At 48.3% G+C, this 26067-nt stretch overlaps 1 protein-coding gene across 1 annotated transcript in view; it reads right to left on the minus strand.

Annotated features, from left to right (window-relative positions):
* The window catches only part of ANKH (ANKH inorganic pyrophosphate transport regulator), a 115025-nt gene that overhangs the window by 14744 nt on the left and 74214 nt on the right, over positions 1–26067 (minus strand). Inside the window, exons 5-9 of the mRNA XM_066579195.1 lie at positions 21051–21221; positions 17985–18119; positions 16281–16373; positions 14724–14819; positions 2707–2836 (exon numbers count right to left, since the gene is read on the minus strand). Of these exons, the coding sequence (XP_066435292.1) occupies positions 2707–2836; positions 14724–14819; positions 16281–16373; positions 17985–18119; positions 21051–21221 (625 nt within the window). The remainder of the gene's footprint in view (positions 1–2706; positions 2837–14723; positions 14820–16280; positions 16374–17984; positions 18120–21050; positions 21222–26067) is intronic.

A 26067-nucleotide genomic window follows, 5' to 3' on the forward strand; every position in this document is an offset into this window, starting at 1 on the left:
CTGATCGTTCATTCTTCTACATGGCCAGCCAATTAACAGGCGTGCTTTTGTCAGCTGATCATTCATCCTTCGACATGATCAGCCAATGAACAGGCGTGCTTCTGTCGGCTGATCATTCATCCTTCGACATGATCAGCCAATGAACAGGCGTGCTTTTGTCAGCTGATCGATCATCCTTCTACATGATCAGCCAATGAACAGGCGTGCTTCTGTCAGCTGATCGTTCATCCTTCTACATGGCCAGCCAATGAACAGGCGTGCTTTTGTCAGCTGATCGTTCATCCTTCTACATGACCAGCCAATGAACAGGCGTGCTTCTGTCAGCTGATCGTTCATCCTTCTACATGGCCAGCCAATGAACAGGCGTGCTTTTGTCAGCTGATTATCCTTCTACATGATCAGCCAATGAACAGGCGTGCTTTTGTCAGCTGATCATTCATCCTTCTACATGATCAGCGAATGAACAGGCGTGCTTTTGTCAGCTGATCATTCATCCTTCTACATGATCAGCCAATGAACAGGCATGCTTTTGTCAGCTGATCATTCATCCTCCTACATGATCAGCCAATGAACAGGCGTGCTTTTGTCAGCTGATCGTTCATCCTTCTACATGATCAGCCAATGAACAGGCGTGCTTCTGTCGGCTGATCGTTCATCCTTCTACATGATCAGCCAATGAACAGGCGTGCTTCTGTCGGCTGATCGTTCATCCTTCTACATGATCAGCCAATGAACAGGCGTGCGTGTGTCAGCTGATCATCCTTCTACATGATCAGCCAATGAACAGGCGTGCTTTTGTCAGCTGATCGATCATCCTTCTACATGATCAGCCAATGAGCAGGCGTGCTTCTGTCAGCTGATCGATCATCCTTCTACATGGCCAGCCAATGAACAGGCGTGCTTTAGTCAGCTGATCATTCATCCTTCTACATGATCAGCCAATGAACAGGCGTGCTTTTGTCAGCTGATCATCCTTCTACATGATCAGCCAATGAACAGGCGTGCTTCTGTCGGCTGATCATTATCCTTCTAAACGTTTAACCCTTTCCAATCCACTATCTGCCGTCTGAAGACATTATGCTTTAAGGCTGTACAGCTCCGATGTTGGAAGAAAATCCATCGGTGGTTCTCTTACTGTATATTGCCAGCCTCTCTGCTGTCAGAGCCTATCCAAGGTATCACCTCATGCAGTACTGGCTTTAGCCAGCAGATAGCCCCGTTGTATAATGGCAGAAAAGTAGTAAGCCCCCTATGAAAACCAGGATGCAAATTGGATTGGAAAGGGTTAAAGCCCAACTATTGGGCAAACAAGCGTTAGTAGGAAAGTCCAGGCCTGAAAATCTGCCATTGCAAACGGACCTCTACCGTTGAAGGAGTCCAAGATCTCAGACTGCCGCTGGTGTTACCTTCTGACGTGTCCCCATGATGTAAAATACTGGAGTTATCCTTTTATCAAGGGACATACGTGTCATCTTTATTTAACCCCTTGAGTGGCAGGTTTCCTACCACCCTCTCGTGCCCACCAGGGCAGGTTTTTTAAAATGGTCTAATCATTGCATTTCAACTAATTTTGCAGTTGCGTCTCAAGAGCCATAAGTTTTTCATTTTTCCATTGACATGGCCATATAAGGGCTTGTTTTTTGCGGGACAAGTTGTGGTTTTTTAAACAGGGGGGAAGAAAAAAAGAAATGGGGAAAAAAGAAAAAAAGGGGCCATGTCATTAAGGGGTTAAATAATGCATTAACTTCCTTCTCTGGGCCATTACGACGCATGGATACCACATGTGTGATTGTATTTTTGATTTTTTACAAAGTAAAGGGAGACAAGTGATTATTTTTTTTATAATTTTTTAACTTTTTATTTTTATTTTTTTTGTCCCTTTAGGGGACTTCCACAGGGACCCATCAGGACCCCTGATCACATTCCGGGGGTCCGATGGTGACAGCCCTTTACATGCTGCAGTGACAGCTCTTTACATGCTGCAGTCACATAGACTGCAGCATGTAAAGGGTTAACACAGCAGAGATCGGAGGTTTTCTCTGATCTCTGCTGTAAGAGCTAGTACCTAGCTGTCCTCTGACAGCTAACAACCAGCTCTCCCTGCCACAGAGACCATCGGCTAGCTTCCGACATGCCGATGGTCTCTATGGCAACCTGTAAACAAACCAGGAGGTTGCCGGCACATCGGCAAAATCTTCTGCTGGTTTTTCAAAGCCCTTGCTTTGATCTCTGTGGGTCTGTGCAGGCAGAGCACACTGTCACAGCTTGTGGCATTGTGCTCTGCAGCTCCCATAGTGATACATAGCCCGGAAATCTTCCGGGCTGTATCGCTATGAGCAGTGGAGCTCGTCCCGGAAATTTTCCGGGCGTGCCACTCAAGGGGTTAAAGGACTCAATTAAAATAGAAGTTTAAAAAAAAAAGAACACCAAAACATGCACATCGCCATAAGCAACAATAGATCATATTACATTATATTGATAATCATTATCACACCCTTGGGGAAAAATGGGGCTAGTTTTAAAATTATGAAGACAGAAACAAGACCGCTGGTTACATCTGGGTACCCGATCACATACGGCAGGCTTGTGGCTGGGGCTTCTGGATGGGGATATTTCAGCAGGAAGAACATGGACTTACGCAAAATGCGACGGTCGGAGAGATGTGCGGGGTATGAGTCTACCCCGAGCTGAATGTGCATCACTTACCTGGTACAGGGAAGAAGGAGAATATCCTCAAAGGAATCACACAAAGCTCCGCAAATGCAAAATCTACTCCGATTATGTCGACAAGTATCTTCTCCGATACATTTGGAGTCCAGAACATCACAAAACACAGCTGGGGGCAGAGAGAACATCCGTAAGTCATCCAAATCTTACAACTTTTGATACTTCGTAATGGAATTCTATTCAATCCAAGTTGTATTCATAGATTTGTAAGGGTCTTTACATGTAGCTATAATCTAGATCACACGTGTCAAACACAAGGTCTGACACCTCATTTTATGTGGCCCGCCAGCTGTGCAACAACCAGATACACAGTCCACTCACACAGCCTGCAGCTTCGGCCTGGCGGCGGCGCAGAGTCCGATTGCGGACCTCTCCCCCCTCGAGTCTGTGTGTACACAGTGCAGATGCCGAGGGGAGAGGTCAACGGTTAGAGGCTCAGGAGTGAGTGGAATGTCTGTAGGAACTACTGAAGCTGATATGGAGGTCACTATTACTACTGGGGCCACAATTACTACTGGTACTACCGTGGTGGTCACTGTTACTACTGGGGCCACGATGAGGGTCACTATCACCACTGAGATCACAATGAGAGACTCAATCACTACTGGGGCCACTTTTATTATTTGAGCCACTAATTAGTGGGGTCGCTTACTACTGGGCCCACTAAGGGGGTCGTGGTTATTACTGGGGCCACTATGGGGGGGGGGGGGGGGTCACTTACTACTGGAGTCACTTACTACTGGGTTCACTATTATGACTGGGGTCACTTACTACTGGGGCCACTTTGGGAACCCTATTACTACTGTGGACACTATTGGGTGGGGTGGGTGGGGGTCACCATCACTACTGTGCCCACTAAGGGGGTCATTATTACTGGGGCCACTATGGGGGTCACTCTTACTACTGGAGTCACTTACTACTGGGTTCACTATTATGACTGGGGTCACTTACTACTGGGGCCACTTTGGGGACCCTATTACTGTGGCCACTATTGGGGGTCACTATTATGACTGTGGTCACTTACTACTGGGGCCACTTTGGGGACCCTATTACTGTGGCCACTATTGGGGTCACTATTATGACTGGGGTCACTTACTACTGGGGCCACTTTGGGGATCCTATTACTACTGTGGCCACTATTGGGGTCACTATTACTATACTGTCTTATAATTACAATCGGCCCTTTGAAGGCACCCATAAGGCTGATGTGGCCCTCGGTGAAAAGGAGTTTGACGCCCCTGTTCTAGATGAAGGGCACCAATGAGATAGGCGCTTCTTTAACTAGTCTTCACACGGATGATTAAGAATGTGTTGGCAACAAATGACTGTTCATACGATTGGTCATCCTCTACAGAATTTCATCACCGTTGCCAGCACATTCCATGTTTACGTGGTGACATGCATTGCCGACAGTGATAATTTTTGGTGCCACATGACAGATGTGATTACCCAACAGACCAGCGCTTGCACGTTTGTCAGGTGTTCGACAGCACGTTCACATAGGTACATTATTGGAAGGACACAAGCTTGTTCCCCATCCTCTGCCTCCTAAAAGCCCTTTAGTATTCCGTGACATCCTCACCTTTACCCAACTTATACTTCTGTGCCGGAAACAATAGAAACCAGCAGCAAAGTATGAAAGCGGCTGTAGAGAATTAGAAGAACATGCCTGCTTCCTTCTATAAACACCGCTGTTGTCCATGGGCTTGTATGGAACTAAACTGAACTACCAAACACATGCCATGGCCAAGAGTGGAGCGGTTCCTGGAAGAAAGCAACCATGTTCTTCTAATAATCTACAGTCTTTTATTCTTCTATGCTTGAAAATGGGGGAGGTTTCTGAAAATACCATCTGCTGGAGATGAAAGGAACCAGGAAGATGGAAACCCAAATTCAGGAAGTTGAGTAGACCAAAAGTCAGCAGAAGGCATACCCAAAATAGTAGGTGTCAATTGGGTTAAATCACCATTCAATTCATTCACCATCATAACTGTAGCTGAAAGTAGTCATGGATCTATATATGAATTAAGGGACGCTGAAAGGAGGGCATGCACAGCGAGGTCCCGGCAACGAACCCTCCTACATAGTAGCACTACGCTGTGGAAGTGAACCAGACCATTATGAAGCATATTCTGCTGTACATCTAAAAACCCTCAGTCAACAATGGCCTCATTAACAGTCCCTCCATGTCCGTAAGTCAGACCATCCACTCGGAATGTTGGCACTGTGCCAATCCTCCAACTTGCAGCTACAGTGTATCATTTTATACAATGAAAATTGTAAAAGGCGTTTTATCATCAAAACTTCTGCGACTCCGATCTCTAAACTCCATTCCAAAAAAGTTGGGACGCTGTAGAAAATGCAAAAAGGTTAAAAAAAATGCAATGATTTGGAAATCTAATGTAAACATATGTTTTCTATGTTCTGTTGTGAAGAAAACATCAGAAGGGGGAGATTTTGCCATTTCATTAAAAACAAAATTAGCTCATTAAGAAATTGATGGCCGCAACACATCTCATAAAAGTTGGGACAGGATTAACAAAAGGCTGGAAGAATAATGGCCAGTTTACACAATGAGTGTCACTAAAAACTGGCGCAAACGAATGAAACTGAGCGATCATTACGTCTAAACGTGAGCCATCGACTGAACGACTAACAAGAACTGTGCACTTCATTAGTCGTTCAGTTTCAGCCGACATACAAATCGGTGGCTTGTTCACTTCTCGTTAAGTTTAAACATTCCCCACTCACTATAATGCAAATCACCGCATGGGCCGTGGACTACTTCCAGAAATCCGTGGACACCGCTCGCTGTGTAATCCACAAATACACGTTACAGCTGTATCATACGAAGAAGATGCCGTATATCAGCAGAATCCAGAAACGCCGGCATCTTCACTGGGCCAAAGCTTATTTAAAACGGACTGAGGCAAAATGGAAGACGTGGTTGCCGTGTCCTGCGGACTCAAGAGGAGAGCGACCATCCAGCATATAGACTACCACATCACATAAGAATGGGACTCTATTCCTCTCCCCAAACTCCAGCACTTGGTCTCCTCACCTCCCAGACGTTTACAGACTGTTGTAAACAGAAGAGATGATGCTGCACAATGGTGGGCACGGCCGGTCCTGGTCAGCTTTTTTGAGATGTGTTGCTGCCAATTTCTGAAATAAGTTTTAGTTACAAATTTTAATTACATTGAAAGAGGTCTCCCTTCCCCCTCTGATATCTTCTGTGTTCTACTGTGGATAAAACATGGGTAGATGAGATTTCCAAATTATTGCATTCTTTTTTACATTTTGCAGACTATCCCAACTTTTTTGGACTTGTGGTTGCAACAAAACTCTTCCCCGTTGTAAGGCAGGACTTGCTTGCTATACGACAATCCGGACAGCTGGTTATCCTGTGAAACTATGACCCCCGCTATGAAAGAAAGTGCTGACCGTGCAGGTGATGCCGGAGCAACCAATCCCATTCCAGCGGCACACCTGTAGCCCATTCATGTGGCATGTGATGCTCGCTCACACTGAGCCGCAGCCGTTCTCTGCAGCAGCTCTCCTCTCTCGTTAATGGCAGACATCATTCAGGAGTGAAGTATAAAATCAGTACTGAAGTTGGTGACTGTTATTTACAAGGAAGCCCAATCTGTTCCCACGCTTCGTATAACCCGGATGTTTAGCGGGGCAGTACATCCATACATACATGGCAGAGCCGATCATTCAGCTGTCACTCGGCTCGTTAGGCAGTGCGTCTCGTGACTCATCTATTCAGCACAGAGCTGGGTTGGCACAGTGCTGAGGGCAGAGAAGCAGCCGGACAGAAGTCACGCCATGCTATTCTCCATGTCAGATGACACATACTTTGGATGTGTAGTCATCAGTGTGTCACATTACTTGTCCGCACACACGGCCCTGTCACATCGTACCGCACATTCTACATGCCAATTACCCTATCTGCACTGGAAAGGTTTCTGCAAATTGTGAAATGCAAAATACACTTATTGTCAGTAACCTCCCTCCGCTGGAAGTCGTCGGATGCATCACACTGTGTGAGATTGTAACACTGATATAGGGGATCACAGTATCAGAGCAAAAGGAGAGTGTATTGTGGAGAACTGACCCCTTGTAGGGAGGCTCCAGTACCCTGTTGTACCGCCTCTACCTTGGATACAAGATGTGATAGACGGGCATGGAGGTTCTAGTACCCTGTTGTACTGCCTCTAGCTTGGATACAAGATGTGGTACAACAGGGTACTAGAGCCTCCATGTCCAGCTGTACCACCACTAGCTTGGATACAAGATGTGATATGGGGGGCATGGAGACTCTAGTACCCTGTTGTACTGCCTCTAGCTTGGATACAAGATGTGATATGGGTGGGCATGGAGGCTCTAGTACCCTGTTGTACCGCCTCTAGCTTGGATACAAGATGTGATGCAGGTGAGCATGGAGGCTCTAGTACCCTGTTGTACCACGTCTAGCTTGGATACAAGATGTGATACAGGCAGGCAGGGAGCCATACAGGTTCTGTATGGTATCTTACAGCATATAAGTCCACATTTGCTGTAACTAAGCCTCTAGATGAGTGCAAACTCATAGGCTGTAAAAGTAGACATCCAGATGGTCCCAACGATGTTCTAGTAGTAATATATCTTGCGATCGGGCAGCCACAGAAGTGTAACAATGTTGTGGGGGCTCCTGTGACCCCCTTGTGTGTGCGGCCGAGCATTATCTTGCTGGAAGCCGCAATAAGAGGAACACATGTGGCTGCGGGATGTCCTGAACATATCGCTGAGCTGTCATTGTCCCTCGTACCACTACTAGGGGGGACCGACTGTTATATGCAATGGCTGCCCATACCATCACACCAGCAGGGGGCAGTGTGCCAACCCACAGCAAAGACTGGATTGAAGCGCTCACCCCGAGGTCTCCAGACATGAACACGGCCATCATCAGTGCCCAAACTACACCTGGATTCATTGCTGAAGACAACCCGGTTCCCCTCCATAGCGTCCAGCTTCATCGTTCACACCACCACTGCAAGCGGAGGTGACAGTGGGTGGTTGCTAAAGGCAAGACATCTAATGGGGGCCGAGAGACCAAATGTCCTTCTGCCCAAGTGTCTGGAAATGTGGAAATAGTTCTGATAGATAGAGGGGTGTAACGATGGCGGACAATAGAACAGTTGGAGCGGTTTTTATATTTGCATGCATGACTTTTCTATATTTAATTAAATATGTACTTTATTTTTTTTATTATAAATCCCGCACCCCAGTGTGATTGTCTTCTGTTTGGTATATTATAGGAGGGACTTATTATATGTATGGGTTATATGAACTAGATAGAGTATACCCCTGATAAATGATTTATGATGCCCTGCGGCTTTTGTTAAACAGCTTTGATAAGAGTACGGTGCCAGACTAGTTTTCCGTGGACCATCTGTCTATACCCACTGACTGGTACAAACCGTAGAGAGAAACATATCGGGTATGATGGGAAAACTGCGAGCCTCTCACCATTTCTTTTTCTATTGGCAGCGACGCTACACTACGTGCAGCCCCACCGGTCACCATACTGACTATTGTAATGTATAAAGGGTTGTAGCTATAGGATAAACACTATCGATCTGATTGGCAGACGGATACATGCGAGTGATGCGGCTTACTTCTGTATCCTGCAGACTATAGATGCACTAAGAAAATCCTGTGGAATCTTTTGAAAAATTCCGGCACGTCTACAAAAGTAGGTCAATGGAGCGACGTGCAAAGGGACCTCCACGTGTGTTTACCCCAAGTATTCCATGTACTCTATATAGCTGACTCCTTTTTTCCTGAGCCTGGAGAATATATATATATATGTGTGTGTAGACTGCAGTCACCATCTGGGCGCCCTACTAGTTTGGCAATAACCAACCCCACACTCTACGGATCCTTCTTCTGGATTGAGGAGGGTCTGTACACATCTTATCCACACGACATGAATGTTTAGTTTGGAAAATTCCTTCAGCATTGCTGACAATCTTCTCAAGAAAAACAGGTTGATCTTGATTAGTAAAAATGTCACTTTCTAGGGTCGGGAACGCTCGTGTCTGACAACAATATTGCCTTTTTTTTTCTCCTTTCAGAAAGTAAGGTATTTACACAGAGGTTCACTGAGAAGCCGCATGGGAGCCGCAGCCACATTAATGTGGGGGATGTATACTTAGGAGTCCAATGGGATTTTACTCGGCTGTTATCAGGCAAACCGCACAATATTTTCTGTGGTGTGATATAATATTCTGGCGGACTAGTCGTGTGAAAATTCTATTCTTTAGGGCTCCAACACACTTGTGGTTTTATTATGCGATTGTCAAATGGGACTTTCTAATGTTAAAAAGCGCATCGCAAGTTTGTGATTTGCGATTTTTCTGTGATGCGTTTTTAACATTAGAACGTCCCATTGACAATCGCGTGAAAAAAAAAAAGGGTGCGGGAGCCCTAAAGCAGTTTTATCACAAGTATAGAAAGTTTGCCAGCAGCTGGGTCAGTTCTAAAATAAGAAAATAGTTCATACTCTCCTCAGACCCCAAAGTGGAGCTGAGCGGCTTACACCGCCCCGTCACCAGCTTCTAGAGAAATGGGCAGATCGAAGCACCTGATCGCTGCGGCCAATCACTGTTCAACGCATTACCGTTGGCGCGCCAAAGGTCAACGTTATATACACTCAATTCTATTGTGATCTACCGTGATAGCAAAGCACTAAGATCCGTAAAAGGTAACATCGGCATGGAGCTCTGTCCTGAGACATGAGCAGATGTGAACGCTGCACTAAAGAGAATCGGTCAGCTACGGGCCACAAAAACCTACAGAGTCAAAGAAGCTGGAACACCGAGTCGGGGCACGTATTCTTCCTTTACCCGCTGCTCCCCTAATGTGTGCTGCCCAAGCCGCCGCTGCATGTGCCTGGAGGTCTACTTGTCCGCTCGCATAGGACGAGAAGACTAGTCCGCTCAGGAAAAATGGCTGTCCTCAGTCATGGGGGAGAATACTGACATTCCCCCTCAGGCAGCAGAGGGGCCGGTTGTACCCCGGCTGTGGGCACACCGCTATATCAGCTGTCCTGAAGTGAGACTCTAAGACTTCATAGCCTTCCTTTTTTTACCGAGTACCTCCACAGGCTTCTAGTGCTAGGAGACTTGCAGAACAGTGCGCAGAGGTTCCCTTCCTCGTTCCATCCGTCCTCAGCTGACTCTTTATACTTCCATGTCAGTAGGTCAGTGAATTACTAAACAAAGCAGGGTGTCGGGTCAGTTGACTCCAACGGGCTTTTTCAGCAGTTCTTCCATAGTGATTCAGCAGCCCGCCCTACTGACATACAAGCGCTGGAGATAAGCTTCATTCACAGAGGCCAAAAGGTCGACTGTTTCCATATGGTTTGCAAACGCAGTGTGAATGTAATCTTAGACAAAGTACAACTAATACATCAGCAGGGAGAGCTCCCGGCACACGGGCCACACAGACCCATAGGCCCGCCCCCCCCCCCCCCCCGCGGCACGCGGGCCAGGCAGAGCCATAGGCTCGCGGCACGCGGGCCAGGCAGAGCCATAGGCTCGCGGCACGCGGGCCAGGCAGAGCCATAGGCTCGCGGCACGCGGGCCAGACAGAGCCATAGGCTCGCGGCACGCGGGCCAGACAGAGCCATAGGCTCGCGGCACGCGGGCCAGACAGAGCCATAGGCTCGCGGCACGCGGGCCAGACAGAGCCATAGGCTCGCGGCACGCGGGCCAGACAGAGCCATAGGCTCGCGGCACGCGGGCCAGACAGAGCCATAGGCTCGCGGCACGCGGGCCAGACAGAGCCATAGGCTCGCGGCACGCGGGCCAGACAGAGCCATAGGCTCGCGGCACGCGGGCCAGACAGAGCCATAGGCTCGCGGCACGCGGGCCAGACAGAGCCATAGGCTCGCGGCACGCGGGCCAGACAGAGCCATAGGCTCGCGGCACGCGGGCCAGACAGAGCCATAGGCTCGCGGCACGCGGGCCAGACAGAGCCATAGGCTCGCGGCACGCGGGCCAGACAGAGCCATAGGCTCGCGGCACGCGGGCCAGACAGAGCCATAGGCTCGCGGCACACGGGCCAGACAGAGCCATAGGCTCCCATTCACATGCTGGAGGCCTGAACGCTGCAGAGTGGAATACATGGGCAAAACATGAATGAATTAAATAATTCATTTGAATGGGGTCGCTCTGTAGTAAACTAGATCGCCAGGGGCTGAAAGTCGGAGCCACATTGCATTAAATTGTTTATATCTGAGAGCTCACTAATATTCTTTCATACGTTATCTGATTCAATGACAGATAATGATGGAGGCGGCCGCCCTGGGCCTGAGGCTCCACAGAGGGGTCTTATCACTAAGTTGTGCCAAACAGCAGGTCCGTATTATTAACGTGGGGCCACAGAGGGGCAATCGCTAATAATGACGTGGGGCCACAGAGGGGCAATCGCTAATAATGACGTGGGGCCACAGAGGGGCAATCGCTAATAATGACGTGGGGCCACAGAGGGGCAATCGCTAATAATGACGTGGGGCCACAGAGGGGCAATCGCTAATAATGACGTGGGGCCACAGAGGGGCAATCGCTAATAATGACGTGGGGCCACAGAGGGGCAATCGCTAATAATGACGTGGGGCCACAGAGGGGCAATCGCTAATAATGACGTGGGGCCACAGAGGGGCAATCGCTAATAATAACGTGGGGCCACAGAGGGGCAATCGCTAATAATAACGTGGGGCCACAGAGGGGCAATCGCTATTAATAACGTGGGGCCACGGAGGGGCAATCGCTATTATTAACGTGGGGCCACAGAGGGGCAATCGCTATTAATGACGTGGGGCCACAGAGGGGCAATCGCTATTAATGACGTGGGGCCACAGAGGGGCAATCGCTATTAATGACGTGGGGCCACAGAGGGGCAATCGCTATTAAAGACGTGGGGCCACAGAGGGGCAATCGCTATTAATGACGTGGGGCCACAGAGGGGCAATCGCTAATAATGACGTGGGGCCACAGAGGGGCAATCGCTAATAATGACGTGGGGCCACAGAGGGGCAATCGCTAATAATGACGTGGGGCCACAGAGGGGCAATCGCTAATAATGACGTGGGGCCACAGAGGGGCAATCGCTAATAATGACGTGGGGCCACAGAGGGGCAATCGCTAATAATGACGTGGGGCCACAGAGGGGCAATCGCTAATAATAACCTGGGGCCACAGAGGGGCAATCGCTAATAATAACCTGGGGCCACAGAGGGGCAATCGCTATTAATAACGTGGGGCCACAGAGGGGCAATCGCTATTAATAACGTGGGGCCACAGAGGGGCAATCGCTATTAATGACGTGGGGCCACAGAGGGGCAATCGCTATTAATGACGTGGGGCCACAGAGGGGCAATCGCTATTAATGACGTGGGGCCACAGAGGGGCAATCGCTAATAATGACGTGGGGCCACAGAGGGGCAATCGCTAATAATGACGTGGGGCCACAGAGGGGCAATCGCTAATAATGACGTGGGGCCACAGAGGGGCAATCGCTAATAATAACCTGGGGCCACAGAGGGGCAATCGCTATTAATAACGTGGGGCCACAGAGGGGCAATCGCTATTAATAACGTGGGGCCACAGAGGGGCAATCGCTATTAATAACGTGGGGCCACAGAGGGGCAATCGCTATTAATAACGTGGGGCCACAGAGGGGCAATCGCTATTAATAACGTGGGGCCACAGAGGGGCAATCGCTATTAATAACCTGGGGCCACAGAGGGGCAATCGCTATTAATAACGTGGGGCCACAGAGGGGCAATCGCTATTAATAACGTGGGGCCACAGAGGGGCAATCGCTATTAATAACGTGGGGCCACAGAGGGGCAATCGCTATTAATAACCTGGGGCCACAGAGGGGCAATCGCTATTAATAACGTGGGGCCACAGAGGGGCAATCGCTATTAATAACGTGGGGCCACAGAGGGGCAATCGCTATTAATAACGTGGGGCCACAGAGGGGCAATCGCTATTAATAACGTGGGGCCACAGAGGGGCAATCGCTATTAATAACGTGGGGCCACAGAGGGGCAATCGCTATTAATAACGTGGGGCCACAGAGGGGCAATCACTATTAATAACGTGGGGCCACAGAGGGGCAATCGCTATTAATAACGTGGGGCCACAGAGGGGCAATCGCTATTAATAACGTGGGGCCACAGAGGGGCAATCGCTATTAATAACATGGGGCCACAGAGGGGCAATCACTTAATAAGTAGTGTATAGGGAGACACTGAAAAGTTGATAAGGTTGCAGCAGCCAGATAAGGTGTGTGTAGAGGCAAGTTGGGTTTAGAGGAAGTTTCAATGATTGTCTAGGCGCAGAGCAAATAAAAACGGAATATGGATGACTCCAAAAAGAGACGCCGTCAGCCATCATCACTGGAGGTAACTGCACTGTAATCACCATCACTGTGTCGAGTTGGTATTCGAGAACATTATATGGTAACAATTCTATTCAGAGATGTACTAAAGCCGAGCCGCGGCATGTCAACCCGCCACATTATAAAGGTCGTTTTAGAGAATATTTTTAATTTTTGGGGGGAGTGAAGTAAATTCCCACATTTATCCAGCAGAAAAACTGCAGCAAATCTACACCAAAATCCACTTACTTGGTGCAGATCTTGAAGTGGATTTTAGTATGGATCACCAGCACTTATCACCCCATCAACTGAAGGAGTGAAATCTGCTCTACATCCATACAAACATTTTTACCAAATGGTTACGACTGCTTAATGTTTTACCAGAAAATAAGCGCTGTGAGCGGCCCCGGGGCCCATCTTAAGCTTAATCCGCCACCAATCTGATTGCATCAGAGAAGACATGATTATACGTAGCACAATACACAATCTGCTATGAATGGCCTCTTCAGTTTCATCTGCCTCTTACAAGGACTACTACTTGGAGTCAATGTGCCGGTGAGGCTGAGTACCAAGAACCTCACTATGTGCTAATGAGCCAAACTGTCCAAACCCATCTGTCTACGGACGGCAATAGTCAGGATCTAGAGTGCGGCTTGCGGAGCGCTGTAGTCTGTAGCGGGGAAGCAATCATTAAGCCATTGTAAGAGAAGGGGATTGAGGACTACTGGCCAAACTGCTCCTCTGACGTGTACGATCATGCGCAGAGCAGCAGATTTCATGTCACTAAAGGCCCTTTTACACGAATGATTATTGTTCAAAAAATACCTCAAACAAGTGAAAATAAACGATAATTGTTCCACAGCCATAATAACCCAGTTGACTCGTTCAATAAATCGCTTGGTTTAAACACCGATCGTTCGGTCCCGCTCATCACTTCTGCAACAAGCTGAACGACGCAACAATGTATCTGTCTGTATAAACAGGCTGGCCAAGCGAATCCTGACATCGATTGTTCACTCGACAAATCTGCTTGTTTAAAAACAGATCTTGAGAAGCAACTGAAAGAAATGTAAATTCCGACGGGGAAGTGAGGCCGCTGTAACGTTTCTGCGTAGGTTTGAGCATGCGAGTTTGTTACATTGTAGCATACCGGTCTCGCAGTTTCAGGGCTTATTCACACGTCTGTATATCGTCTGGGTTTTCACGCCCAGACGATATATGGTATCCCTTTCTGCAGAAGGAGGTCAGTTGGGCCGGGAGCAGTGCACTCAGCTTACGCCCCTTGCGACTGTTTGCAGTGGGAGGGACGGGATTGGGGCGGAGCCAAGTTCCACCCCGTCCCTCTCCCATTGCAAATAGTGGCAAGGGGCAGAGAGCGGTGGAAGCTCCGTGCACTGCTCCCGGCCGGCCTCCTTCCCCTGCAGAAAGGAACACTGTATATCGGCCGGGTGTGAAAACATGGCCGATATACGGACGTGTGAATAAGCCCTCAGGAGACAAAATGACAGCTCGTTTCCGAGTCTTCTTCTAAGGGAGTCCAAAAAAGCAAATCTCCTTACCGTTAGTGAAAGAGCCATGCAGACAAAAGTGAAGTTCTTGATATGGGTTTTGGTCACCGAACTCGTACTGCTAACCATTTTATTGCTTGGGTTACTCTAGAAGAGACAGAAGAAAAATATAGATAATAGCATAATACATCCTTAATACAGACATGACCGTTCTTGGGCTTGGAGGGCCCAACACAATCAGGGCAAGTATATTCTATGCTTGTGTACAGGAGAGGCAGGCAGGGGCCCGGAGGTTCAGCTACAACGCAGACATGAGCTCTGCTTGGACTCTGGCATACCGACATATACACTTAAACGGGTTGTCCCGCGGCAGCAAGTGGGTCTATACACTTCTGTATGGCCATAATAATGCACTTTGTAATATACATTGTGCATTAATTATGAGCCATACAGAAGTTATAAAAAGTTTTATACTTACCTGCTCCGTTGCTGGCGTCCTCGTCTCCATGGTGCCGACTAATTTTCGCCCTCCGATGGCCAAATTAGCCGCGCTTGCGCAGTCCGGGTCTTCTCCTGTTCTCTATGGGGCTCTGTGTAGCTCCGCCCCGTCACGTGCCGATTCCAGCCAATCAGGAGGCTGGAATCGGCAATGGACCGCACAGAAGAGCTGCGGTCCACGGAGGAACAGGATCCCGGCGGCCATCTTCACCGGTAAGTATAGAAGTCACCGGAGCGCAGGGATTAAGGTAAGCGCTCCAGTAAGCTTTCTTTAGGTCCCTGCATCGGGGTTGTCTCGCGCCGAACGGGGGGGGCGCGGGACAACCCCTTTAATGTGGGGCAAACAGATATACAGGCATGCAGTAACCTAGGCAGGGTCTCAGTGGGGCAGACATACCAAAGCAGCCTCTTTTTCAAACTTGAATAAAAAAGTTTAGGTAACTTTAGATCCATTTGACACTATCTTCTGTTATAGGAAAACAAGTAGAAATGGGGGGGGGGGGGGGGGGGAATTGGTTCCAGCCATCCACAGATCAACATTTTTCTGCCAGGTATGTCTCAGAGATCCATCAATAATTGCCAGGCATCCCAGATTGCATTGCTCTCTGCTAGATTGGGACATGCACCAAAGAACAATGCAAGGCAAACCCGAGGGCCCTTTCACACGGGCCGATAAATCGTTCACTGTGAAGGCACGCCTCGACTGAACGACCAACGAGAATGCGTTCTCTTCTCATTTGTTTCTGTTTTCTTGCAGAAAACGAAACGACGGATCAGTCCGGGTAAACGAGTAGCCCACTTGTGAATGGAAGCGGACGGTCGGAATGATTCCCAGTCTGTTCCACCCCAATTCACTGAGCAATGCTCATTACTGTGTAAAAGCACAGAAACCAGTATCGCTCGGGCGACCTGATGGGGCATATACGCCCCATAAGTTGTGTAAAAGGACCCCAAGATAAATTAATTCGTTCTACCATCTACATTTGGAGCGGTCTTAGAAAAGAAAAAAAATACTGAAATTTAATCTATACGATATAAAATGTAAGCACATATCACAGCGAAGAGACTCCAAACAGAAGTGCGGATGAGATTTGGAAAATCCGATATTACCTTGTCAAAGGCAGGATAGACCGCTCGCAGCTCTGTCAGCCAGCCGTATGGCATATGTCCAACAGGGTAGGTAGCAGTGAGAATGGCCACTGCCTGGAAGTGAAAAAGATGGACAATGATTAATTTACTACACCACACGTGAAGCAGCTCTGAGATTTACATTCTACCACCAAGTGGTCGTATACTGGAATTTTCTGACTATAAGATACAGTTTTCAGTAAGGGGGGTCAGACAGACCCAGACACCCCCCGTCTTATCATCCAGAGGCGGGGAGCTTTGACAAATCCAGACCTCCCTGACCGCCACCCTAATGATCATGGGGAGAACGCTGCAGCCCTACACACCGGGCTGCACAGTCCTCCCTCTCCTGCCCCATCCCCTCCAGCAGATCCCTCACATATTCCCCACGGGGTGCCAATGCTCCTCTGTACACACAGGGACACACCATAGCAGTGGTAGGACTGGAGAGGTCATAACCATGTGACCAGGAGGAGGGTCATGCATTACTACACCTGCATGGGGGGACTTAGTGGTAATAAGTCAGTGTTTAACATGTCAAATGCAGGTGTGTACATGTATGCAGTAGACCTGTGTGCACATGTAGCAGAGCTGTATGTGAATGTTGCAGAGATATGCGGATGGGTGAAAACTAAAAAAAAACCAAAACATTCCATCACCGGAACACCTTTTCAAGCCGTAGTCACACGGCCCATAGAGAGATGTGCTTAAGATTCTCCGTTTTTCACTAAGGAAATAAAAAAGGAAGCGGATCCCATTGATTTTATATGCAGATACACCGTGAATGCGGATGTAGCATCGGTATTCACTGCGTATTGGAGCGGTCCCATGGACTAGAGTCGGATATTTCTGTCCATAATACGATGAAAACGGGACATTACTTTTTTTTTCTCGTGCACGTCAAAAACGAAGGTCTGAATGCCCCACTGCAAACCAATGGAGATTCAACGTAACGTACATAAAAAAATGCGCCCCAACGCCAGTGAGGACCTACTGAAGAAGTGTGATGGCTTCCTTCTCCTCCGACAAGCAGAGAACACATAGGTACCGAGTTAGAACACGCATGTCCTGATGTATGAGCTAAGGACACATTACTTGGCGTACAGTCTGGTGGAGTAAGACCGTATAGAGGAAGGGTCACGGAGAACGGAGCTGCAGCCCTCCACATCACAGCTACGGGGACCGAAAGGGATGACGTAAAATGTTTGATAATAAAGAAGTGGAAGATAGTCATGTAAGAGAGCACTTTCCAGACTAAAGCTATTGATGAGCTATTGTAAGGACCGGTCAACAATTGGAGATCGGTGGGGCTTCAACTGATCACGTGATATGAAGAAACTTGTGAGTGGTGGTCCCAACACACCACCCGTTCTGCAGTGGCCTCGCATCGTGGTACAGCTCTCTCCCATTCACTTCAATCGGGGTAGTTCATCAATGGCTTCAGCTACACACCAATAGGATTGCACTGCGCCAGTTCGTGTCGGCCTACACTCTCCAGGTTAGGGGGACTGATGGGAATTCACTATGACCATACTTGCCCATTTTTCTTCCAACACATCACCTTTAAGTACTGACTCTTCCCTTACAGCCGGATACAACCCACCCATGACACGCACCAGTGTCACCAGCTAATAGGTGGTTTATGTCGTGGATGACCAGCGAGTGCGCCTTAGAGGCCGGACTCACCTCAGTTGCTGCGGCGCTACCACCGAGATCACGTGACACAAAGAGATTAACGATGGGCCTGCTGATCCGCTGAGTAGCCAATATTAGCGCCAACGGCCACCAAAAACTCAGCATCTTTCTTATTGTGGCGTCTCCCTGCAGCGCAAAAGAGAAACACATCCTGTTAGAATACGCAGGTAGCGGAGGGGTACAACAGTAAATGGAATCACCCCCGAGACAACACTCACAACACAGCTATGTCCAGTCTTAAAGGGGTTTTCCAGGCAGTACTGGCTGACAGTGACTGGCTAAGCCAGGGTCGGAACAGAAGCCGCGGCTCAGTCTTGTGTAGTGGCCGGCCAATGTACTTGCAGGCGCAGCTCTTATTGAAATCAATGGGACCCCAGCCTGCAATTCCAAGCGGTGGCCACTATACAGGGGTCGGAGCAGTGGCTTACACTCAGATCCTGGCATAGCCCACCACTGACAGCCGGCGCTGTCTGCAAAACCACTTAAAGGCCTTCACAGAAACTGTCAAACACAAAATACATGTAATTGTGCAGATGCTGGAGCAGACGACCGCTGTCATTAAACAGATGGGAATAAAGCAGCGTCCGCTCGTCTCTACATGCAGCTGCTACAAGATCCAGCCACAAAACAGGACAGCAGAGTTCCATTAAGTGTGCGCTAATTGTGGAATTGGCTTTAATTGATCTCATGCTTAGAGGAAAAAAAACACAAAAACTTAGGTTCCCCACCCAGCTGCCCCGTCTACACAGCAGAGTTACTGCGGCCGCAATGACCCCTTTGTTGTACTGTCTAACAGCGGCGGTTACTGAGTAGATCCCCAGGCAGCTCATGTCAATGGCAAGGAGTAGTCATGGAAGCTGCTATACAACAGAAGTGAATGAGACCCCACCTCTCCAATTGGGTATGGAAAGCCGTACGGTCTCCTTCACACGAATATATATATATATGTGCCCACGTAAGACACGCTGCTAAAGGCCCACTGATTCTATTGGGCGATTCATGCCGGATAAATCAAGTTTCTCCCAAACTCCTGCACAGATCCACAAAGCAGGTCAATCACTGTAATCCGTGAGAGGGCGAAAGATGGTGACCCTCTCTAAGCTTTATTTACGTGTTTATGGAGTGAGGTATGCTGGGTAATACACAGGAAGAAAACTGGTTATTTAAAGCAGCTTTTACTTCTAAAGCTGGGTTCCCACGGGGCGGATTTGCGCCTGTGGCCGCTAATCCCGGGATTAGCCAGCCATGTGGACGAGATTTCTCAGAAATCTCGTCCACACGGGATGGCAAATCCGCCGTGGCAAAGCCGGCACTGCGGCGCGGATTAGCTGGCCGCAGCATGCGCATTCTTTTTCTTCCTCTGCTGCGGCCGCGCTCTCCTCTATGGGAGTGCCGCCCGCAGTGGAAGAGCGAGCTGCCGGGCCGCTTCAACACCCGCGGCTCAGTGCCGCCGGTTCTGAAGCAGCGCTTTTCACGGCGGAAATGTTGGGGTTTTTCGCTGCGGCCAAACCGTGAGATTTCCGCCGGGATTCCGCAGCACAGGGAAGCCACGGTCCGGGATATCCTACAACCCTAGCGATGCCATAGCCTAAAGCCAAGCCCTCTAGTCAAGCAGAACGCATCCTTGTAGTAGAAATGTGCTAAATGCAGACAAAAACGGAATTATTTGGTGGTGGTCTACTTCAAGGAAAAAAAGTGTTAAAAATGTACAATATTAATAAAATGTACTTTTTCGATAATGTTTATGCAAAAACTAATTACAGATCATAAGTGACTTAGCGTGTAAGGGACTGCAATACCAGGAGATAAGCGATGAGGGGCGATGGCAACACCGTTTCATATTCCAATGCCCAAATCAAGACAATTAATGCAATTAGGCCGCGAGTCTGTGTAGGAGAGTTCCCTCCATCTACTAGAGTGTCACCACCGCGGTGGTCCCGGGGGAAGGGGTCTTTAGAGCTATATCAATAGACTACTCAAGAGGCGGACTGCGCAGCTGAAAAACAGAATTATGTGGAGACACTTTAACCCCGTAACACCACAGGGTGTACATTTATGTCCTGGTGTGTGAGGTTTATATGGATCGGGATCACTATAGTAGTACTGACCCACCGAATAAAGTTAGGTCATTTTTGCTGCAGTGTGTACCCCGCAGATACAAGACCTTCCACCCCCTAAAATCGCAGAATTGTATTTATTTCCATTTTACTCCCCTTAGAAATTAATTTACTACATTAATTTTTAGATGTTTTCCAATAAATGGCACCAATGAAAAATACAACTCATCCCGCAAACACGGCCTCATGTAACTATGGAAATGGGAAAATGGAACGTTATTTAAAAAAGGAGGACGAAAAACCAAAAATGGAAGAAAAAAATAAGAGCCGTGTCCCTAAGGGGTTAAAGTTCTGCAAAGTCATTCCTTCCTCCTTGCAATCCAGGGCTGATAACTAGTAGCCATCTCCTCTTCTGGGAATGAGAAGTGGCGGTGTCATGTATCACATCAGCGCCCACAGCCCTTCAGTTGGCATCACTAGCTGGCAGACGTCCATCCGAGTGAACCTGCTCCAGCTTGAGCCTGGCATTCGGCAGTGGCAAAAAATATTCATTAGGAGTTCTTAAGGGCTTCCTAATGAATAGGTACAAGTTTCCGGAGATTGCCTTTAGTCATTCTCCATGATCTTATTCTGCGAGTTGGAGGTCCAGGTGATGGCAGACGGCGCAGTTATTCCTTAAAGGGAACCTGTCACCTACTTTTAGTCTTATGATCCAAACTTATGTCTGAAGGTAGGTGACCCTCTGAGTCTGGAGATGTGTTATACTTACCTCAGTCATTCACCCTGTGTGAGCGTTGAAAGCCGCTGATCAATCCATTGAGCGCCGCTGCTAAGTAGTCTGCCTGTTCTAATTTTATAATGGGCGGACTACTTAGCAGCGGCTCAATACACTGCAGCTTCCAGCTCTCACACCGGGGGATGATGGGGAGGTAAGCATGACACTTGGACTCAGCAGGTCACCTACTTTCAGTCCTAAGTATTTTAGAGTCTTCCTACTTACCCCCAGCTCTGGGCCGCTGCTCTCCGGAATCTTATCATGTATGTTCTTATAGTATCCCAAGCACAATGTGGTGCAGCGGACGAGCGCCCCTATATATAAGGAGAGGATGGGGATGAGCAGCGGCTCCCGACACTCCAAGTGACTGTGTAGCAGGATGGCGACAAACACCACCTAGAAAGGAGGAAGATAAAAAGCAGCATTATTACGGAGGCACAGACATGCAGGGATTATGTACCCGCCCTTGTGACAATGTACGCACACCCCATTGTGTACAGCAAGGTCTAAACCCCCGTGGCACGCCATAGATTTACTAAGCTGGTAAGTACTAAAGTATTACAGGGGCGACCCCTTTATTGGCCGACCAGAACAAGTAGGCTTGCAAGTGTCAGAGCACAGAAGCCCCCTTCATCAGGCTGATCAACCAAGAATTGGACTTCATCGTCCTGTAGATCCTTCTGGCTGACGGTGGCACGCTAGGTCTTTGTAGTATGTGCCATGCAAATCGTTTCTCATCATTCATTTAGATAGTCCATGAGAAACCGGTACAGTGAATCCTCTCCTAAAGACTACCCTCTTATCCACACTAAAGTTTCCTTTAATAGATCTTAGAGGGGTTTTCCATGCAGCGTCGGCTGTCAGTGCTGACTACACTGGGTTTGGTGTAGAAGCTGCTGCTGCAACCCAGATGTAGTGTCCGGCGCTCAAAATTGCAGATACGGCCCTCTTTAAAATCAATGGGAGCTGTGCTTGTGATTGCAGGCTGGGTTCCCATTGATTTCAATGAGAGGTGCACCTGCAATTACAAGCAGCGGCCACTACACAGAGGACGGAGCAGCGGCTTCCACTCCAACCCCGGTGTATCCCGCCAATGACAGCGACACTGCCTGGTAAACCCCTTTACACGTTCCACCATATATTATACTAACTGGCCATCAGCTGTGAGAAGACAACCCCAGATGAGCCCTTTTTAGGGCAGTTTTGGATAGTCGACTGAGCGAGGTGTCACTGTATATGCAAGTGAGCTAACCAGTAATTAAGAGTGCATGTATAAAGTTTGTCAACATCCAATAAAAGGACCATAACATTTACATGTAAACGGTAGCTAAACCAGTTTTAGGTGGACCCGTCAGGCGACATAAGATATGCAAAAAGGTTTTAACAGCAGCTTTTATATTGCCCATATTGCACTATATGAGGTGGTTTTACCTGCTGCGGCTCACACCGGCTGTATTACGGCAGGCACAGACCGCACTGCGTTACTGAACCAGGCTGCTGCAATATGGACCGCGATCCGCACTGTTGGCCCAACGGTGGGCCCTCGGAGGGAGGTCAGCACTTGTTAAGGTCCCAGACAACCCACTTAATCAGCTAGAAAGCAGCCTGGGCCCAGGATAGCAAAGGATCCAAGCGCAGAAGTAACCGTAAAATCCACGCACTCAGCAGATTTCTTTTTTTTTTTTTTACTTTACAAGAAGTACAAAAGGAACTCTTCCCGTTTCTGCACTCTGACCCCCATGACCACGCATTTCTGGAGTTCTTTATTTTTTTCTGCCCACCTTCACTGTGCGCGGTAAATAATGCATTACAGATCGGACTTTTATGGACGCAGCGATACCAAGTATGCATTTTTGTTTTATTTATATTCCATTGTAAATATGGTAAAAGGTTTCTTTTTAGTTTTTTTTTTTTAATTACTTTTTTTCTTCTAATAATTAGTAAAACTTTATTGATCTACTCCTTACTTTAGTCCCCACAGGGGCCCACAACTTGCGATGCTTTGATCGCTCCTGTTGTATGATATTATGCCACAGCATTACATCATACTGCGATCGGACAAGCAGTCCATCAAGCCACCCCACAGAGATGGCTCGATAGGAATTATGCCATGACAGCCCTGGGGCCTTTCAAAAGGCCCGACTGCAATGACAGCCATGCGGCCCCCTGTGATCTCATCGCGAGACCTAGAAACATTGGTTCAGGGGATTCAGAATTGACAGTGGCATTTAAAGGGTTAACAGCTCCGATGATCATAGTTTGATGATTAAAGGAAACAATTTAGGCAGCTTTCACTTCTGAGTTCAGTTTTCCTGCTCTGTTCGGGGAGCAGGTAAGGGGAATCCCCGGACCAAACGGGTCCGTCTTATGATAGAACCAAACCGCGCCGAGCGGACACCATTCACTATAACCGGCTGTTTAATTTCCGCTTAGCTGCATTGCACTTTCCTGAAAGAAAAAGCGCTGCGTGCAGGACTATCCCTTCTGGTATTTGGTGCCAGATCTGCGACGGAACCTCCGACCCGAGGATGCAGCCCAGATGTCAACCCGGCCTTATTTACTGCAATAGCAGAGCGCCGTGGTCCTTCTACATTTGGATTTGTATTGAGCTCCGAAGCGCGGCCTGACACTGCAGTGAATGTATTTGCATTTCTGCGTGGTTCTGTTAATCTTCCTTGGGGCCCACGAGACCAAATGTACCTCAGCCAAGCGCCTGGAAATGCTTCCGACAGACACAGGGGTGTAACGATGGTGCCCCGTCTCTGCATGGCAGACAAAACAGTTGGAGCTGCTGAAGCTTGTCGAATGATCACATGCTCTTCTCTACTGGTGGTCTGTAGGGGGCGTCCTGAGTCCGGTCACCTTGTGTGCCCTCACATAGCCACTGGTCCCAACACCTAACAGTCTGGTCAGACGCTCCTCTCTACTGGTGGTCTGTAGGGGGTCCTGAGCCCGGTCGCCTTTTGTGCCCTCACACATCCACTGGTCCCAACACCTCCTAACAGTCTGGTCAGATGCTCCTCTCTACTGGTGGTCTGTAGGGGGCGTACTGAGCCCAGTCACCTTGTGTGCTCTCACATAGCCACTGGTCCCAACACCTAACAGTCTGGTCAGACGCTCTTCTCTACTGGTGGTCTGTAGGAGGTCCTGAGCCCGGTCACCTTGTGTTCCCCCCATACCCTGGATCCAACACCCCCTAAAAGTTTGGACAGAATGGCTTGGTGGGGGACAATCCATGGATACGACCATCCAGCTTCTCCCATCCCAATAATGCGCCCCCCTCTGGTAACCGGGTGAAATCTCTTCTCTGCGTCGTAAAGGCGTCTAGTGGTCAACAAGCTCTACACAAGCAGAAGAGGTCACTACACACAAGGAGCCTCCGAGAGCCTCTTATAGGCCATGGGGGGAACCACTTTTAGGGCCTGAGGTGACAAGACCGTCCATCTAATCACCACAACTCTCATCATTTGTATATCTGCCCAAGATGGAACCGCAGGACGGGTTCTGCAGCCAAACAACAATAAACTTCTAGGTGGAGTGAATTCAATTATCTAAAGCTGGAACTAAATAGCCATCGGCTACTTCAGGGTAAAACCAGTTTATCCAAAGTTTAGAAAATAATGTTAATGATAGGTCCTAGCTTTCATTAGATAGAAGAACCCAGAGGCCTTGTGGCATCCTAGTGAGTCACATACTGAGGATTCTGTAAATGGTTTCTCTCTATATGGATATAAGGTAACATTTCAGAGGCTAAAAGGGAACTGCATAATCAGAAAACCCTTTCCACGCGCCGTAAGTGAGAGCAATGGCAGTAGTATTAATGGACAGCTTCTCCTCCTGATGCAGAGTGTCTCTTTGCCAGACTACTTTGGCAGCTGCTTATCTCCATCACAGAACAAAGGAGCGGGCACGTTAAACTCCAACACTGTCGGTCTCTCACAAAAGTGTCATCTTATCCCATCAAAGTCAGCGGGTTTGGGTACATGGTAGGTGTATGTCCAGCTTTATACTTGGTGCTTACGGGATTTTACAGTGCAACTATTAAATTGAAGCAAGTACGGCCGGCTTCACATCTGCGTTGGAACCTCCTAGTCGGAGCTTCCGTCACCGATCCGGTTCAAAATATCAAAAGAAAAACGCCAGGCAGCCGGGTGGAAAGTAAATGGACACCTTTATAGTGAATAGGTCCATCCAGCGTGGTTTGGTTCCATCCAGAGATGGAGCTGTTTGGCCGCAGGGATGCCCCTCTCCTGCTCCCCGAATGGAAGAGGAAAGCGCATTCCCCAACACCGGTGTGAAGCCACCCCAAGATGTGTTGGAATCTCTCAGCAGGATCACTCAATTAAAAACCGAGAGCAGCAGAGGCTGAAGACTCCAACAGACCAAGCCAGCGGCTGCACACAGTCCCACAACAAGCTCAGCATCATATTAGGACTGGTAGCCCATCAACTAGTTTAGAATCAGAATATGAAGGGATGGCGTCTACAAGGTGACCAAAGCAGTCAAGACTGAACCAAAAAACAGCATCTCTAGTTATTCTCCTCCCACATAAGGAACGGTGCAGAAGCCAACTAGACCCAAAGAAGTCCAAAAGTTTAAAGTCAAGTTGAAATTTGTGCTGCTGTTCCAAGATAAAGTTGAAGTGGTACTTGTGAAAAGAGGAGATTACCCCAATATGGATTGTGCACAGGGGACTGGAGCGGTCCTAGAAGGGACTGCACCCTGGTGTTGTAAGGTGCATGGCATATGTTCATAGACGCGATTTGTCAGGGAGCTTCTAGAAAAGGGTAGTAGATCAACGGTCACGAATATCACTGGACATTGTTAGACAACAGGCTAGTGCAAATCCTGAATAACCCGTGAGCAGGACATGCTGTGGTAGGAAGTGGCCTCCCTCGGACCCATAGCAGCACAGAAGGTTCGGACACAAGCCTTCAGCACAAAAAAACAAAAAACAATTCCGCCATCTTGGGCTGGGGGTGGAGCATCGTTTGTACAACTTCATTCTGCGGGTCTGCATGATTGCAACAATCCAAATTTTAGGTTTGTTTTTTTGCTGTACTACAAAAAAAAAAAAAAAATCTCGTTGAAAGCAATAAAATTTGGGATTTTGAAAGCACTGAACTAAATTAGTAACCAACAGTTGTACTAGTCAGGTCTTATTGAGCTGAGCAAGTATAAGGGGGAAAAAGTAAGTGAACCCTTGAATTTAATACCCTAGAGCCCCTCTCTCAGCACCAGT

The sequence above is a fragment of the Eleutherodactylus coqui genome, chromosome 9, assembly GCF_035609145.1.
Source record: "Eleutherodactylus coqui strain aEleCoq1 chromosome 9, aEleCoq1.hap1, whole genome shotgun sequence".
Taxonomy (NCBI): domain Eukaryota; kingdom Metazoa; phylum Chordata; class Amphibia; order Anura; family Eleutherodactylidae; genus Eleutherodactylus; species Eleutherodactylus coqui.